Source organism: Haliotis rubra, unplaced genomic scaffold (assembly GCF_003918875.1).
Source record: "Haliotis rubra isolate DU_JTF1 unplaced genomic scaffold, ASM391887v1 Scf1221, whole genome shotgun sequence".
Lineage (NCBI taxonomy): Eukaryota > Metazoa > Mollusca > Gastropoda > Lepetellida > Haliotidae > Haliotis > Haliotis rubra.
Genome location: NW_025765139.1, coordinates 186,150 through 204,742, shown reverse-complemented (window position 1 = coordinate 204,742; position 18,593 = coordinate 186,150). Strand labels below are relative to the sequence as shown.

Below are 18,593 nucleotides of genomic sequence, written 5' to 3'. Positions count from 1 at the left end.
TAACTGAGAAGTATGGTCGTCCTCGCCAGCTGGTTTTAGGAGAATTAAACTCTATCTTGTCCCTGCCCTTTGTAAAATCCAGCGACCACGCTGCCCTCGACAACTTTGCCCTCTCGGTGCAATCTCTTGTTGGCATGTTGACAAGTATTGAAGGTGAATCAAGTGTTGAATTGAAATGTGGATCCCACGTGGATAAATTATTGACAAAACTGCCCTTTCATTTACAAACCAGTTTCATTGAGTACTGTCTCAACCATGGTATTCTTACCCATGAAGCACAATCTACCTACACTTTGATACATCTGAATGATTGGATCCAGGCCAAGTCCAGAGCTAGTCGCATTGCCCAGCAGGCTGTCAGTTCTGTGAAGTCTGATACTCGATCCCAGATGAATCTTGACCGCGGATCCAGACCTACAAGGTCACAACAACCAAATCATCCTGTCTCTCTCAACACTGTAACTACGTCCAGTCATGCAAGACCAGAATCTGATGTTCCTACAGGTGGAAAAACAACCTACAAGTCCTACTGTGCCTTCTGTAACAGCGAACATCATCACATCAGTTTCTGTAACAGTTTCAAGAGATTGAAGGTTGATGAAGTGATTACATGGATAAGGGACAGAAAAAGGTGTTGGACCAGCCTTCTCGATCCTACAGAGTGATCCTGAAAGTTGTGCCAGTCATCTTGAGTGAACCTAGTGGAAAGACTCTTGAAACCTATGCAGTATTGGATGATGGATCAATGAGGACAATGATCATGATGCCCGCTGTCAGACAGCTTGATCTTAACACTGAACCAGATGACATTCTACTGACTACGATCCAAAGTGAGCCATTCAACTGTGTTGGACATTCTGTAAACCTTACTATCTCACCTCGAGACGATCCTCGCTTCAAGTATTCCATTCGCAAAGCTTTCGCTTCTGATCAGCTTGCACTGTCAGAGTATTCCTACCCAGTCAAATCCCTCCAGAGGGAATATGCTCATCTGCAAGATGCTGTTCTACATGACATTCATGAGGCAAAGCCCTTCATTCTGATAGGTTCTGACCATGCAGATTTGATATTACCACAAACTCCGATCTGTTTTGGCCCATCAAATGCACCAGTGGCTGTCTGTACTAAGCTTGGATGGACCCTCCAGGGATTGGCAAAAGACATTACCTCAGCAAACCGTGAATGCTGTCTCCTGACTTCGAATTCGAACCCCTCTACTCAACTTATGGATGATGTTGTGAAACTGTGGAAAGCTGAGGTGATTCCCTTCACATCCAAAGCTGTGACCCGATCCAAGCTGGACAATTTTGCAGTAAAGATCTTGGAATCAAAGACTGTGAATGTCAGTAATGGAGAAACCAACCATTATGCTACTCCACTCCTGAGGAAGCCAGATTGCACTCCTCTCCATGCTGGAAAAGAATCCGTGATGGGAAGTCTTCGCTCTGTGGAGAAACGTCTCTGCCGTGATCCAGATCTGGCTGATATCCACAATCAGAAGATCCAAGAACTTGTAGACAAGGATTATGTGCAGATCATCAATGAAAGTGAAGCTGCTTCAACCACTGAATCATGGTTCATTCCTCATCATGTCATCCGACAGCACGAGAAGTACCGCCTGGTCTTCAACTGCTCATATGAGTATTCTGGACAGGCCCTGAACAATCACCTGCTTCCTGGATCAAACCTCTGTTCTTCGTTGCTAGGAGTCTTCCTGCGATTTCGCCAGAAGCCAGTTGCCATATCAGGAGATATCCAAGCAATGTTTCATCAGATAAGATTACTGCCTGAAGACAGATGTCTGTTGCGTTTCCTATGGCGCAACCTCCAGAGGGACCGTGAACCAGACATCTATGAATGGAAAGTGTTACCATTTGGGACAACCTGCAGTCCATGCTGCGCAACCTTTGCTCTGAGGAAACATGCGATTGACAACCAAACAGAGTATCCAGAAATTGCTCAATCTATTCTCCAATCCTTTTATGTAGACAACTGCCTGGAAAGTGTTTCCAACGTTACTGAAGCCAAGGAACTTATTGTTGAGATGAGAAAACTCCTTGCCATTGGAGGATTCAACATGCGTCAGTGGGCCAGTAATAGTGAAGAGGTCATTAGAGATCTTCCAACTGATGCTAAGTCTGAGAGCTGTGAGCTGTGGCTTGCACAAGAAAATGAAGATCCAAAGGAATCCACCCTCGGCCTCAGTTGGAACTGTGTTGAAGATGAGATCTCTTACAAGTACCGGCCAATCTCATACCATCAGCTGACAATGAAAGTTGTCTACAGGATCCTTGCCAGCCAGTATGATCCACTTGGCTATCTCTCACCCTACCTAGCCAGAGCCAAAGTGCTGGTCCGAGACCTCTGGATAAAGAAACGTCAATGGGATGAACCGATAGAACCTGGTCAGATTCTACAAGATTGGAACACGTGGGAATCAGAACTCTGTGAAATGTCCATGGATTCATCTCCCGAGATGTTACCATCCCCAATCCCTTAAAGCTGCCAATCTGCAGTTGCACATCTTTTGTGACGCCTCTGAGAAGGTGTATGGAGCTGTAGCTTATCTGAGAACTGAGGATGAAGATGGCGAGAGCAGTATCGCCTTCATGTCAGCTCGGAGTCGAGTTGCTCCAAAGAAGTGTCTCTCCATTCCGCGCCTTGAACTCTCTGCTGCATTACTAGGGGCTCAGCTGAGTGAAACATTGACCAGTGAGCTAACTCTACCAATCACTAGTGTTACTCTGTGGAGTGACTCAACAACTGTCCTCTCCTGGCTCAAGTCAGATTCCTGCAGGTACAAAGTATTTGTGGGCACTAGAGTGGCAGAGATCCAAAACATGACTGAAGATCACAGCTGGAGATACGTTAATACCAGAGACAATCCCGCTGATGATATCACCCGTGGATTAACATTGAGTGAATTGTCTTCTACAAACTCTAGATGGAGACATGGCCCATCTTTCCTCTCTGATCCTCCTGAACAGTGGCCACTGGGAAAAGCGAAGTTTGTGGAAACCCTAAATGAACTGAAGAGGACCTTTTGTGGTATAGCTACCATGTTGTCTGACATGTCGTCACATGAAGACTGGGACTCTGCCGTTGACTCACTCAGATCCAATATGTGTACCTCTGATGGGGCGGCTGCTCCAGACCTTGCCACCTGTGACCTTGAGCATGAACTGTTTTGCAAGATACAGAAAGAATCCTTCCCTGAGGAGCTCACTGCACTCTCAACTGGGAAGCCTCTCAGTTCCTCCAGCAGGCTGAGGCAACTGAGTCCGGAGTATGAGCCAGAAACAGGTCTTATTCGAGTAGGAGGAAGGTTGAGAAACTCAAGTGACATTCCCTCTGAACTTATGCATCCAATCGTATTGGATCCTAAACACCCTCTCACTAAGTTACTGATCAAACACTATGATGTGAAGCTTCATCATTATGGCTCCGAACGCGTGTTTGCTGAACTGCGAAGACGGTTCTGGATTCTCCGTGGTAGAGAAGCTGTAAAACGTCACCAGAGACAGTGTTATGACTGCCAGCGCTGGAGAGCCAATCCTGAGGTTCCAAAGATGGCTGATCTACCTCCTCGAGATTACGGCTCTTCAAGCCTCCTTTCTATTCCACCGGAGTAGACTGTTTTGGGTCAATGTACATCAAAATTGGCCGACGAAAAGAGAAACGATTTGGAGTGATCTTCAAGTGTCTCACAACCAGAGCCGTTCATCTGGATCTGCTGGAATCCATGGACACAGATGCATTCTTGATGGCTCTTCGTCGTTTCATCTCCCGAAGAGGTAAACCCCATGAAATCCTGTCCGACTGTGGAACGAACCTTTCAAAGGTGGTGAAAGGGAATTGTCTGAGGCATTCCAAGCCATGAATCCAGTCCTGGCCGAGGGTCTCTCCAAACAGCAGATCGAATTCAAATTCAATCCACCATATGCTCCTCATTTTGGTGGTACTTGGGAACGAGAGATCAGATCTGTGAAACATGGACTTCGTACTGTTCTAGGTATTGAAGCAGTGCACGAGAACACTCTACGGACTGTGTTGGTTGAAGTTGAAGCGATACTCAACTCTAAACCCCTTGGCTATGTATCCAGTGATGTCTCCGATGTCGACCCTGTTACTCCCTTCTCACTGCTGACTGGGAGGCCAGATCCGTCCCTTCCCCAAGTGGTCTACCCTGCAGAGCAGAGACTAGGGAAGAGCCGCTGGCGACACTGCCAAACTGTAGCTGACCAGTTCTGGAAGAAGTTTATCCAGTTTTACTTGCCCAATCTGCAACTTAGAGATAAGTGGTACAAAGATGGACTTGAACTCAAAGTTGGAGACCCTGTTCTGATCGCTGATAGTCAACAGGTCCGAGGACAGTGGCCTGTTGGAAGGGTTGTTGAAGTCTGCCCTAGCCCGGATGGCAGAATCCGGTCTGCTGTAGTACGTGTATCTGGGGGAGACAAGTACCACAGACCAGTGACCAAGCTGGTGCTGCTGCCAGAATTGCCATGATTGACTGTAATTTCTATGTGCAAATTTATTCCATAAATTTGGGGGCGGCTGTCCTAAAGTGTCAGGGAGTGTTCCCGAGTTAGGGGATAATTGTAAATCCCATTTCGCTTTAATGTTCTTTTTCCGTTTTATGTACATTCCTAATCCTGCTTTTTATTGTTGTGAACTGTGTCAATCCTCTGAACCATGTGCTCTGATCCGCTGAACCTTGTTCGATGTATTTCTGTGTAAAAGTGACGTAATTAAACAGCTGTCAAAATGAATCGAATCGAATAGTGCCTTCTATTCAAGACAAACATCGTTCAGCAGTAATACTGCAGAAACAAATATAAGCCCATGTTAAAGTCACAATGGTACAATGGACTCTGCTTTTAGCAGAGATTTCGTAAGAGTGTGGAAAGGGTTTTGTCCCTAATTTTATTTACAAGTGAGCGCATAGAAATTTTGATCGCCTGTTACAACAAACATGGTCACTGAAGTCCGACAAGTGAGAATTGGACTTCAGCAAACCATGCTTGTAAGAGGCAACAAACGGGGTCTGGTGGTCAGGCTCGCTGACTTTGTTGACACATGCCATCGTATCCCATGTAGATCGATGCTTTCCCATGCAACGGACTGCTGTGAGAGCGCTTCATTCAATATGGCGTCGTCCAATATAAACACATCACCGATACTAGCCACACATTTGGCACACGAAGCTGCAGAAGATATTCCATGCAATGATTTTGAATTGTATGCGCAACAACTCATGAGAAGACACTCTACACTACATCTGGACAGCTTTTAGGCGTTTTGTGTGCTCTTCTGTGACCAATAGGGACAAGTTTTCTCTGTTACCTTGCAGAATGACATGCCATGACGCCATTTTAAATGTCGCTTCGCTTACGCAGGAAGCACCTCTCTCAGCCGCTGCACGCCGAAGCGCTGCAATGCATGCAGCGAGGCGTTGTTTAGCCAATAGAAGCGCAGCGCTGCACAGCGTATCGGCTAAACAACGCCCCCCTGGTGTTGCGTGTATAGGACAACGATAACTGATGACGTCACACCCTAAAATGGTGACGTCACTTTGTGTTCTTTTAGCAGACGAGAACCACCATGTTTCATATGTGCATTTACCTAATGTAGATTGTGATTGAAATGCAGGACCCCATTGGACACAATATCTTGCGAGGTTTGAAAGATAGATGCTTGCACTAGACATTTCAGACCAAACGCAAACGTGCATAATTACTTCGACACTGTTCAGAGCCTATGTTGCCAATATTTTTAGACTCTCTCTGATACGGGTAACAGAGAATAATATTATGATAAAGCTAAAGAAAAGCTCACCGAGACACTTCGTAAACACGGCGGTTGCAGTCCACACATTCCGCATGGCAAAACAGCTTGAATCTGAAAGCACTGACACAGTGCATAGGCACCTGTGACTTTACCGATGTTAACACAGAAATCGCTGCTCAGATCGTGATATAATGCACTTCAAAAAGGCTCCGTAGAAAAGCTCTTCGAGAAAAGCTCAAACTAAAAGATATACTTAGAGTTGAAAATCATTGGATTTAAGCGAAACACAGGCGACAAATGCTGAGAAATCCGAATCAAGCTTTAATAGCGTGAACGCTGTTTCCCGTGGCCGAGGTAGAGACCGATTCAACGGTGCAAGAAGTGGTCGAAACAAATTAAACCGCAGAAGTCAACCTAGACAAAGTAATGCTCGAAACAGAATAGGAAGTGAAAATACACACTAGAGTAGTGTCCTGAATCACCGGTCGTGACCATATTTTCGGTCACTTTGTTTGCAATAAATTATTTCAAAACCCGTGATAGCCGTGTTGTTGTTTTCCGTATATGGAAACCATGTGACTTCTCCGGAAACACCTTTTCACTTACTTCCGGGTATTGCGTCACTACTTTATGCGCAATACGTCGGCAACGTTACGTCATTGATCTTTGCGTTCCTGGCGGCATATTTCAAAGACCTCGACTGTCACGCACTTCTCAAAGATAGCAACATTGATGATATTCTTGACAGGTGAGGTGTTCCACGTCATCAATTTATGTGCACATTCTAGGTGTGAAAAGATTTGGCGAATTGGTTTTATAAGTTTCATTCAAAATAAATAAAGTTGGTTTAAAAAATATGAAAATATAAACGACCGAAATTAAAGGACAATTTAGCTTAAGTCCTATAAAATCGGTCAATCTTTTATTCTTTTTTTTTGTAAATTAGCTCTCGATTTAAAAAAACATAATTATGTAATGAAAACATTGCTTGAGGTATAATATACCGATGCCTTAAACTAGGACTGGGTGAAATTGGAATATTTAAAAGCACCAACGCAGATTATAGATTTAAAGATTTGCAAATGTTGAAATCTCATTTTAAAAAAATAATTTAATTGTATTTCATAATTACTGAGCCACACATAATTTGTCTACCTGTACATTATATAATGATTTGAACAAACTTTTTATCAAACATTTGGAAAAGAAATCTAACATATTATAACACCTTATTACATGAAATTTATTTACAAACTATACATAGAACATAAGACCAAAAAGATTCCTATTCCAAAAGAATATGTGACAGTATGGAGCCATGAAGTCGATTGCGTTAATTTTGAGTCTAATATTTTAGCGTGTACAAATCAACTACTGATTTTGGGGCTTAATATAAGCAGAATTTAAAAAATGCATTGCTCCTAATTTTTCAGGCATGAACACCAATATTGTGTCATCGTTGACTGCCAGAAACCTTAATTAAAAATGGTTTATTCAGGACGATTTCATGAAATATCAAATCAGGCAATTGTTTTTTTCGGAACCCCAATTCGATGGTGTTCAAGTTCAACTCGTAGAACTTATTATAAATCTATTTGACAACCCTGTCTGCGGGGGAGGGGCGGTGGGGTAGCCTAGTGGTTAAAGCGTTGGCTCGTCACGCCGAAGACCCGGGTTCGATTCCCCACATGGGCACAATGTGTTTAGCCCATTTCTGGTGTCCCCCGCCGTGATATTGCTGGAATATTGCTAAAAGCGGCGTAAAACTAAACTCAGTCAGTGTCTGCGGGGATCTGACCAGGATGGTTACTTTGGAAGTTTTTGGTGCTGCAAATGTCCCCAGTGCCAGTGCTGGTAATGGCAAAACGGGTACTCAAGAGACTTGAGGACAATGAAGAATGCCGACTTAAACCTGAAATTGCGTGAAGTGATGGCATATATTCAATTTTGAAATGTATCCAATTAAAGTTCAATTCTCAAGTCGTCAGTTTTTCTTTTCATTTATTTTAGGATGCCCTCTGCGACTAAGTACAAGAAGTATGACATCACTAAAATCGGAGAAGCGGTGAAAAAAGTTCGTAGTCGAACTTTGTCCCTGCGTAAAGCAGCTGAAATCTATGGTATACCAAGATTGACAATTTCAGATCATGCAACAGGTAAAGTTAAGGACGGTTCGAAGGCGGGCGCCAAACCTGTTTTCGATGCCAATACTGAGAACCAGTTCGCTGCTAAGATTAAAGTGGCAGCCGATGAGGGCTTTGGTTTAACAAGGGCTCAAGTGATGGCGAAAGCGGGAAAACTTGGAAACAAGTTGAACATTAAAACGCCATTTAGACACGGTACACCGGGAAAAACTGGTACTATGGCTTTATGCGCAGGCACCCGGACTTATCTCTGAGGAAGCCTCAAAAGCTGTCAACATCCAGATCCTCTAGCATGATTAAAGGAGACATACAAGAATACTTCTCAAGTTTGGGTAATATTTTAACCAATGAAGCTCTTATCCATGCTCCAGCAAAAATATGGAACATGGATGAGAGTGGATTCCATCTGGAACACACACCTGTTAATGTAGTCTTATCCATAAAGGTTGTAGATGAGTGTCCCGAGCAGGGTTAGCATGGTTCGGGAGCAGACAATGTCACGGGACAGTGGCGTGCATGGCACTTAACATGGCGATAAAATGCCACCAATGTTTATTGTTAAAGGCAAAACCCCCAGATCTTTATTGTCATTCAATACTGCTGATGGACCACAGGGCGCTATCTGGGCTTTTCAGGAGAAAGCTTGGGTTGATGATGAGCTTGGTGCCATGTGGTTCCAGAATGTTTTCTTGAAGAACTGTGGCCCTGAGAGACCACAGATCCTTATTGTGGACCAGCACCACAGCCACAAGGTGCTGGAGACATTGTTTCTTGCGAAACAGGAGGGGATCATTATACTCGCCATGCCCGCCCATAGCAGCCACTGGCTACAACCCCTCGACAAAGGGTGTTTTGGTCCTCTGACAAAAAGGTTCAGTACAATTTGTACAGAGTTCATGAGTACAAATGTACAGAATGTCATGACCAAAGCATCTTTTGCGCGGTTGTTTGCCAAGGCTTGGTCTGATTCTATGACTCCTAGTAACATTAAGCAAGGGTTCAAAGTTACAGGAATATTCCCTTATGACCCATCAGCCATACCTCCCCGTGTTTTTAGACCATGTCTGTCCAATGATCAGTCCCGTCTGTCCACACTGACAACTGAGCAGTCCCGTCTCTCTACCTCTGTATCCTCATCTGCAGTTGCCATGCCATTGACGACTGACCAGTCTCGTCTACCCAGTACAACGACAGACCCGTCTCGTTTGTCTTCACTGACGACTGATCCGTCTAGTTTGTCTTCACTGACGACTGATCCGTCTAGTTTGTCTTCACTGACGACTGACCAGTCCCGTCTGTCTCCCTCGGCTGACGTATCAGCATCTTCATCTAAGGCTTCCTTGCCAGATGTGACTTCGACAAGTACAAGTAGTGCTACATTAGAGACATCTGACAAAGTAATTTTGGCTGAAAGTGTTGTTACACCAGATGAGTTACAACCTGTAATTACTGATCCATCTGTAGTTGTGAGATCAATATATCGGGTCAGATGTCAAAATTATTGATATTCCTACTTCGGCAGCAATGAATGAACTGTTTACCGTATGGGACAACAATATTTCAAAACTGCGAAAGGAAACATCACCAAGGGGGCATCGTTTGTTGACGAGTGAGGAATGTATTGCAAATAAAATCATTGAGAAAGAAAAAAAAGAACTTCGGGAGAGGGCAAAACAAGAACGTTTGGAGAAAAGACCAAAGGAAATCACTGATTAACAGGGGAGTCTGCAGGGGAAAGGGTAAAGGAAACCAAAGGAGCTACTCGGCTTCCAGTATGTGAGAGACAAATACGATAATTTGACAATTTAGCTGAAAACATTGACCTCGTTTTTCACTGTCCATTGATGTGCGAGAGTAATGGATTTGTTTTCATTCTTGAGTTATTCCTGTGTTGTTTTTGTTGTTTTGGTTGTTGTTGTTGTTGTTGTTTGGGGTTGGTTGGTTTGTTTTTAAGGTGTTTTTTGCTACGTACGTTGGACAACCCATTTAGCTTGATATTTGATGTGATTTTGAATTAAGAGTGTAGTAAACATATCTGTTCACAGTACACTCTTTCTATTTCGTTGTGTTCATCTGTAATAGACTATGAATGTTGAATCTGAAAAAAGTAGAGTCAATGTTGTACTTATGGATGACGTGATGGAATTATTTGACTATCTGGGTGTAAAGATCTGCATGCAGCATTTTAGAAGTGTAGCGGGATTATCATAATAAAACAAGAAAAATGTTGTAGTAACCTTGGTGGTATAAGGTTTTTACATCACAATACATTTTACGAACAGTTACCTTCCATAATAAATCGTCATGAAAATTACATAAATGATATTCTCATGTCAATTCTCAATTGGAACTACAATTGGACACATGCTGTACATTTAACTTTGCTGTCTAATAGTTTCAATGAATTGTTGTTTATTAAACAACTACTGTCATATGTTTTAAAACTCTACAACTGACCAAAATTACGATAAGTGACCGACCGAATTCAGTATGACAGGTGACCGAATTCAACTCAACTCACCTTGGTTTATATTATTAAAACAAGTATCGTATGCGCTTCAACTAACAACCAATGACATCGTTCGTTACAAAACATGTTGAAGTGTTGCCCACTGCCGTAAACCGTAACGATACACGGCACAATGCAGACACACAGTCCAGACTGGGAAACCTCCGGTAAACCACCGAAAATACAGGACACTATACTCTGTCTGGTGTAGCGTGTATAGGACAACGATAACTGATGACGTCACACCTTAAAATGGTGACGTCACTTTGTGTTCTTTTAGCAGACGAGAACCACCATGTTTCATATGTGCATTTACCTAATGTAGATTGTGATGGAAATGCAGGACCCCATTGGACACAATATCTTGCGAGGTTTGAAAGATAGATGCTTGCACTAGACATTTCAGAGGGACTGCTGTGAGAGCGCTTCATTCAATATGGGGTCGTCCAATATAAACACATCACCGATACTAGCCACACATTTGGCACACGAAGCTGCAGAAGATATTCCATGCAATGATTTTGAATTGTATGCGCAACAACTCATGAGAAGACACTCTACACTACATCTGGACAGCTTTTAGGCGTTTTGTGTGCTCTTCTGTGACCAATAGGGACAAGTTTTCTCTGTTACCTTGCAGAATGACATGCCGTGGCGCCATTTTAAATGTCAAACGTAAGCTTAACGCAGGAAGCACCTCATCTCAACGCTGCACTGAGCTGCAATGCATGCATGCGAGGCGTTGTTTAGCCAATAGAAGCGCAGCGCTGCACAGCGTATCGGCTAAACAACGCCCCCCTGGTGTTGCGTGTATAGGACAACGATAACTGATGACGTCACACCTTAAAATGGTGACGTCACTTTGTGTTCTTTTAGCAGACGAGAGCCACCATGTTTCATATGTGCATTTACCTAATGTAGATTGTGATGGAAATGCAGGACCCCATTGGACACAATATCTTGCGAGGTTTGAAAGATAGATGCTTGCACTAGACATTTCAGACCAAACGCAAACGTGCATAATTACTTCGACACTGTTCAGAGCCTATGTTGCCAATATTTTTACACTCTCTCTGATACGGGTAACAGAGAATAATATTATGATAAAGCTAAAGAAAAGCTCACCGAGACACTTCGTAAACACGGCGGTTGCAGTCCACACATTCCGCATGGCAAAACAGCTTGAATCTGAAAGCACTGACACAGTGCATAGGCACCTGTGACTTTACCGATGTTAACACAAATCGCTGCTCAGATCGTGATATAATGCACTTCAAAAAGGCTCCGTAGAAAAGCTCTTCGAGAAAAGCTCAAACTAAAAGATATACTTAGAGTTGAAAATCATTGGATTTAAGCGAAACACAGGCGACAAATGCTGAGAAATCCGAATCAAGCTTTAATAGCGTGAACGCTGTTTCCCGTGGCCGAGGTAGAGACCGATTCAACGGTGCAAGAAGTGGTCGAAACAAATTAAACCGCAGAAGTCAACCTAGACAAAGTAATGCTCGAAACAGAATAGGAAGTGAAAATACACACTAAATACTATTCACAAAATCAAAACAACACCAAACAGAGAGTGAAGCGATAGATTTTACGAAAGCTTCAAATTTCAATGGCGCGCACGGTCATTCTCACAATGAAGATATGTTTGTGAATGGTACGTCGAGGTTAAGTTTCGATATATGGACTCTGTGACAATATACCGATATATGGTCACTGGTTTCGATAAAGTTCATATTTCTTTTTACAAATCATGAACTTAGGATGTGGTGTTTTGTTTTTTAAAAAAATAGACAATTTGAGAACGCAGTGATTATAAAGCGCTGCTCTCATATTGTGGTACAAGGGGCAAAATAAATGGACATATGCATGCATTTCATCTTCCACTGCATGAATACAACTGAAACAATATATATATATATATATCTGTGTCTACATGGCACCTGTTCATGAATATGTGATACTGGCGGTTACTTGTATATCATGGTTAAAACGGTACTGAACCGTTACGAACACAACATACCTAAAAAATGTAATTTGCCGAAACTGGAAGCTTGTCCCAGCCAAATGTAATTATTATATTATCATAAATTGATATATTGATACTTGTATTTTTAAAGTGTATAAGGTTCTTGCAGGCACACATTTTGTTTTCATATTTTATGTTTCTAGTTTTTCTCATCACTCAGTCGACCGAAATGCACTTGTTTCAGCAACAAAAAAGATGTCATTTTGGAAATGAGTGAGTAAGTTAAAATTTAACGTCACATCGGCAATATTTCAGCCATATCGTGACGAGAACAATTAATTTTATACATAGTAATTAATGGCAAATTGTAAAAACCTGTCAACGAAGGACAGTAAAATAACTAGATTATCACAGATTCAAATTTTTAACAAGTAATTAAATCTAAAACAGTTTAACTATAGATGACAGTATATACAAGGTAAAAACAGGCAATATACTGCCAACAACTGAAGGTAGATCACCATACTAGGAGGGACCATGGGGACTTACAGTACATTTGCTTCCTGCATGGACCCTAGCTGGATATACACCATCCCCTCAGCCGTTAGCGGTTTAGACATATTTAGCAATATATTAAAAACACACATATTCTACGATTAAAAAGGTTGGATTGATTTAAATTGACTTTGAATGTTTTGGGACTTGCGTACCCTCTCAGGACAATCATTTTACAATACTTCAACCCCCTTTGAGGGTACAGCCACTAATAATCTCAGATACTAATCTAAACTACCAATAATAAAATATTTATCTATTATAAATCATTTAACAAATCTAATTCTTTCAAAAATGCAATAATTAAATGAGAACTTATATTATTAAAAAGATCCCTCATAGTTCGTGATTTGAAATATATTTCCCTTGTGATGGAATATTCAATGCAGTCAAGCAAGACATGCTTGACTGTGATTCTTTCATCACAAGGGATCCAAACGGAGGATCTTCGCCTTTCAATAAATATTCATGAGTGTATCTTGTGTGGCCAATGCGACATTGTTGCATAATGACCTCTTCAAATCTGGACTGACAACCCAAGTAGGTGTAACCGATATAGGGTTTTATTGCATGTAATTTATTGATACCTACCTGGTTGTTGTCAGTGTTAGGTCCCCCATGGTCCCTAGCATGGTGATCAGCCTTCAGTTGCTGGCGACATATAGCCCATTTTTACATTGTATTGTCCAAAAATAGTTTTCTACTCTTAAAGATATATGCTAGCTAGTTTTAACTCATTTTGTGATAATCTAGTAATTATACTGTCCTTTGTTGACAGGGTTTTATGTTTATATGTATGTATTATGAATTTAGAACTAGTTTTAGGTACGATATGGCTGAAATATTGCCAATGTGACTTTAAATTTTAACTCACTCACTCACTCACTCACTCACTCAGTGTTAGGTCAACTTCTGGTCTAACTAACTGCCATGGAGGAGAAGAAAGAAGACGGGAAGGAGATATATTTTCTAGCTCAATGCCAGCAGCAGAAAGGAAAAGTTTGACTCTTAGTCCCAGAGGCGGAACAAGAGAAGACTTTTTATTGTATAGATCCTCATAAAGAGGATTAAAAACACAGTTAAATGCAGGATTTGACGCATTAGAATATAGTTTTATTATATACTGCAAGGGTTATTTTTTATACGTATTTGGTTAAGGGATGGCTCATCGGCCTCAACGTAGAGACTTGTCAACGGGAGAGGTTCTTAAGGACCCAAGACAAAGTCTTAGACCTTGGTGGTGGACAGAATCTAATAGTTTTAGGTTGCTGTTACCGGCTCCACCATAGACGATGGAGCCATAATCAAGTTTGGAACGGACCAGTGATCGATATAGATGGAGGAGGGTAGCTTGATCCCCTCCCCATTTAGAATTTGAAACCACTTTCAACAAGTCAGGCATTTAGTTTTAAGGGATTTAATATGTGGCAGAAACCTTAAGTGTGAGTCAAAAATTAGACCCAAGAACTTTGCCTCCTTGACAACTGGGAGTGGCATTTAAAATTAGTTCCAGGTCTTTATGAGGTTTGTATTTACGGCAGAAATGTATACAATTAATTTTGGATTTAGAAAATTTAAAACCGTTTTCAAGACACCATTCATCTAGTTTGTTTAAACACAACTGCAGTTGCCGTTCAATAGTATCAGGGCTCGATTTAAGAGATGTTAACCTACTTGCACCAGGTGCAACCTGAGATAAAAACCTAGTTGCACCATCCAAATTCCAGCTGCACAGCTCTTATTGCAATATGTTATGAAAGGAATATGCTATTGAATTATTTAAAGTTTAGAAGAAAAATGAGCTGACATAATTATGCTTATAATGTTAGATTTATTGTCGATTTATTTCTAAAAAATTGACTTGCACCTGGTGCAAGTTAGACAAATAACTAGGTTGCACTTTGTAACATTGGGTTGCATCAGTGCAAGTAACAAAGCACTAAATCGAGCCCTGAGTATGCACGACAGGAAATGTTAAAATCTTCTACAAATAACGATCCATCTATTAAATCGTTTAAAACTTTTGATAAACTATTTATCTTTTTACTAAATAGTGTGACAGACAAAATACTGCCTTGTGGAACACCCCGATCCTGATTGTAATGATCAGACAGGGTAGAACCCACGCGGACTTGAAATTGTCTGTCGTTTAAAAAGTTGGGTTTAAATTGAGGCAAACGGCCTCGCAATCCGAAGCAATGTAAATCTCTTAAAATGCCATATTTCCACGTATTGTGATATGCCTTTTCAAGATCAAAAAAGATAGACGCTGCGTGTTTATTAATTAGAGCGTTTTTAACAAATGATTCCAAACGCACTAAGTGATCGACAGTACTTCTGTTTTTACGGAAACCACATTTCATATCTGTTATACGGTTATTTGTTTCCAAGTACCAAACAAGTCGATTATTTATCATTCGTTCCATGGTTTTGCAAACACAGCTAGTTAGGGAAATAGGTTGATAATTTGACGGATCCGTATGATCATGTCCAGGTTAAGGTATTGGTACTACTATAGCGTCACGCCATGAGGGAGGAAATTTACCTGATGTCCAAATATCATCAAAATATTTAAAAGAGTTTCTAGCTTCAGGAGTTGATCATGTATGTTATCAGCCACTGTAGCAGTATCGTGAGCTTGTTCCAGAGCAATATGGAGCTCATGAATAGAAAATAGTTCATTATAGTCTTCCCCATTATCTGAATTGAAAGTGATAGTTTTCTTTTCTTGTTGCTTTTGATATGTTGGAATTGAGGCACATAATTAGAAGAGGAAAAATTTTCACCCAGTTTATTCGCAATATCTGATTTATCACTAAGCAATGGATCTCCATGTTTAAGATGATGGACACTAGATTTACTACCTTTACCTTTACCTTTAACTTTCTGTACCATGTTCCACACTTTAGACATGGGCCTTCAAGAATTTATTTTGGATACATAGTTTTTTCCGAGATTGGCGTTTATTCAGTTTAAAGGTACGCCGCGCTTTAGCATTTAAAATTTTTAATTTATTTAAATTATGCACCATAGCGTGGCGACGGAAAAAATATTCTGCTTTTTTCCTTGCCTTCCTAGCTTGTATGCATTCGTCGTTGAATCAAGGTTTTCGAATGAGTGGAATTGCAGAGGATTTTGGTATACACTCATCAGCTATGATGTTCAGTGCATCAGAAAAACATTTGACAGCATCAGGAACGTCAACAAAAAGTTCAGGTTTAGGTTTTGCAGCACACAGTGTTTCATACAGAGCCCAGTCAGCATTTTTTTTAAATTCCGCCTTGATGATGGGGAAACATCAGATGGAGTTACAGGTTTTAGTATAGTAGGAAAATGGTCACTTCCACAGAGGTCATCGTGGACATACCATTCGAATTCATTTAGTAGTTCTGAATTTGTGACTGACAAATTGAGAGCAGAATATGTTGCTGTACCAGGGTTTAAAATGTGTTGGAACCATCATTACAAATACATAAATCATTATCTAAACAAAACTCCTCCAGTAGTTTACCTTCAGCGTTTGTAGTTGCACCACCCCAGAGTGGATTGTGGCCATTCAAATATCCCATGATAATACAGGGTTTCGGCAGCTGGTCAAATAGAGCTTGAAGATCGGTTTTGTGAAACGTTGACGACGGAGAGATATATACAGAACATAATGTAAACGCAACGTGTAAAGTAATTCGCACTGCAACAGCCTGCAGATTAGTAGTAAGTGAAACAGGGCTATGGATAACGTTCTGTTTGACTAGGATGGAAGATCCTCCCGTGACCCTGTCACCCGGAGGTGAAAAACAATGATATGCATTGAAAGAACGCAGGGCAAAATACACCTGTCTGTTTTAAATAGGTCTCGTGCAGACAGAACGCTGATGGTGTTAAATCCTGGACTAAAAGTTGCAATTCATTGAAAATAGTCCTTAGTCCTCTGCAATTCCACTGTATAATATTAATCTGATAACCTATCTTTGGAGGGGGATTTATTGGGGATCTACCCCGCACTTTTTTGTTGGGCGACAAGCTGTGTGCCCTAGAACGGACGTTTTCAGACACGTCCATATCTTCAAGTGATCCATATTTGTTAAACAATTGAATTTTATTTTCTGAGCCTTTTGGGGCTCTGCCACTTAGCTTTTTCGAGTAATCCGGATTTTTACTTTTGAGACCTTGTTGAAGACTGAGAGGATAGTTCATGATCAGGGGATGTTTCTGATTGAATCTGAGATGTACCAGGAAGTGATTCTGCAGTTTGAGTAGATATGGCAGGTGAGAGAGGTTGAGGGGGAATCCGTTTTCACCCAAGTCAAGTTTGTCTGACAGCTTGCAGATAATTTCGTTATTGTAGATGTTGCTTCTGGATTTGATCTAGCAATGGGAGCATAGCTTTCTGTTTGTACTGAGCTCTTGACCATTTTTTTGCATCCGCAAAACTGATGTCTTGGGTAAACTTTATTCTATTAATAGCCATTTGCTGTTTCCAGACAGGACATTCTTTAGAGAAACATGGGTGATCCCCTGCACAGTTGGTACATTTTTTTACATTACTGTCACAATCTTCTCTTGTGTGTGTTTTTTCACTACAGTGAGCACACACAACAGACAATGTGCAAGTATTTACGTCATGGCCGAACTTTTGGCATTTGAAACACCTAAGAGGATTCGGAATGTACGTGTCAACAATGATATTACAGTATCCTGCCTTAAGTGATTTAGGAGCAGTAGGTGAAGAGCAGGAAAACAGATAGGTGTTAGCTTTAATGGTTGTGTTGTTTTTACGGGTTGAGAAACGTTTAACATATAGTACACCCTGATCTCTCATCTCAGAAACGATATCAAGTTCGGACATATCTGCCAGCAATCGATCACGGTCTGGCACAATTCCCTTGCTCGTGTCAAGCGTTTTGTTGGCCGTGACGGTAACCGGAGTGCCAACAAAAGTGTCAGTGTTCAAAAGGTTGGTTGACTGTTGTCTTTTGGCGCACTCAATCAACAGCGCACCAGAACGTAATCTTCTAATGTTCTTTACATCGCCGGATATGCCTTGGATACCCTTAGACACAAGCAAAAGGGTTTAACTTCAAGGGTGTGTTATCTTTGGTCTCAATGACAACAAAATATGGCCAGTAATCAATTTGTTTGGACAGTCTAAGGTCGTCAGCAGGATCATTTTCAAGAGGACGCTTGCTCTTTTTATTTGGGGTTTTGTAAGCCATGTTTAGTTATTTAGATTTCATCATCCGAGCTCCCCACCCACCAGGGAGTATCACAAGGACAATGCTAAAAACAAGTGGATTTCCAACTTGCAGCACCAAGGATACCCGGATGATATACTCCAGCAGAAAAATTAAAAGATTAATAATTCCACCAGATTGGCCCATGAGCCACCGCCTTCTGGGCATACGACTCTAGGCAAAACCATACATGAAATTAAGTATTTGAAAATATGAGATGAAATAATTCCGCCAAGACTTAAACAAATCATATTATCATTTCTAAAAATTTTGTGCAACATGATACAGTTGTAGCACAGGGCTTGGCGTGACCAGCCGATTGATAGAACCGGGCCAGTTCTACCATCCGTCTAGGTGAAGTAAGGGGCGAAGTGGTGTGTTGGGCAAAGGTAACG

General features: G+C 41.3%; 1 protein-coding gene across 1 annotated transcript; it reads left to right on the top strand.

The window, feature by feature from the left end:
- Positions 1-763: 763 nt before the first annotated feature.
- Positions 764-3,632, top strand: LOC124265959. The gene is made up of 2 exons (XM_046700780.1): positions 764-2,405; positions 2,503-3,632. Exons 1-2 carry the CDS (start codon positions 764-766, stop codon positions 3,630-3,632), a joined length of 2,772 nt encoding a protein of 923 aa, XP_046556736.1.
- Positions 3,633-18,593: the final 14,961 nt, after the last annotated feature.

Excerpts from the sequence above, each read along its gene's own strand:
- LOC124265959 (XM_046700780.1), top strand. The coding sequence starts at position 764 with ATGCCCGCTGTCAGACAGCTTGATCTTAACACTGAACCAGATGACATT. Across the intron at positions 2,406-2,502 it reads GGATGAACCGATAGAACCTG|CTGCCAATCTGCAGTTGCAC; the intron begins GTCAGATTCTAC and ends AATCCCTTAAAG.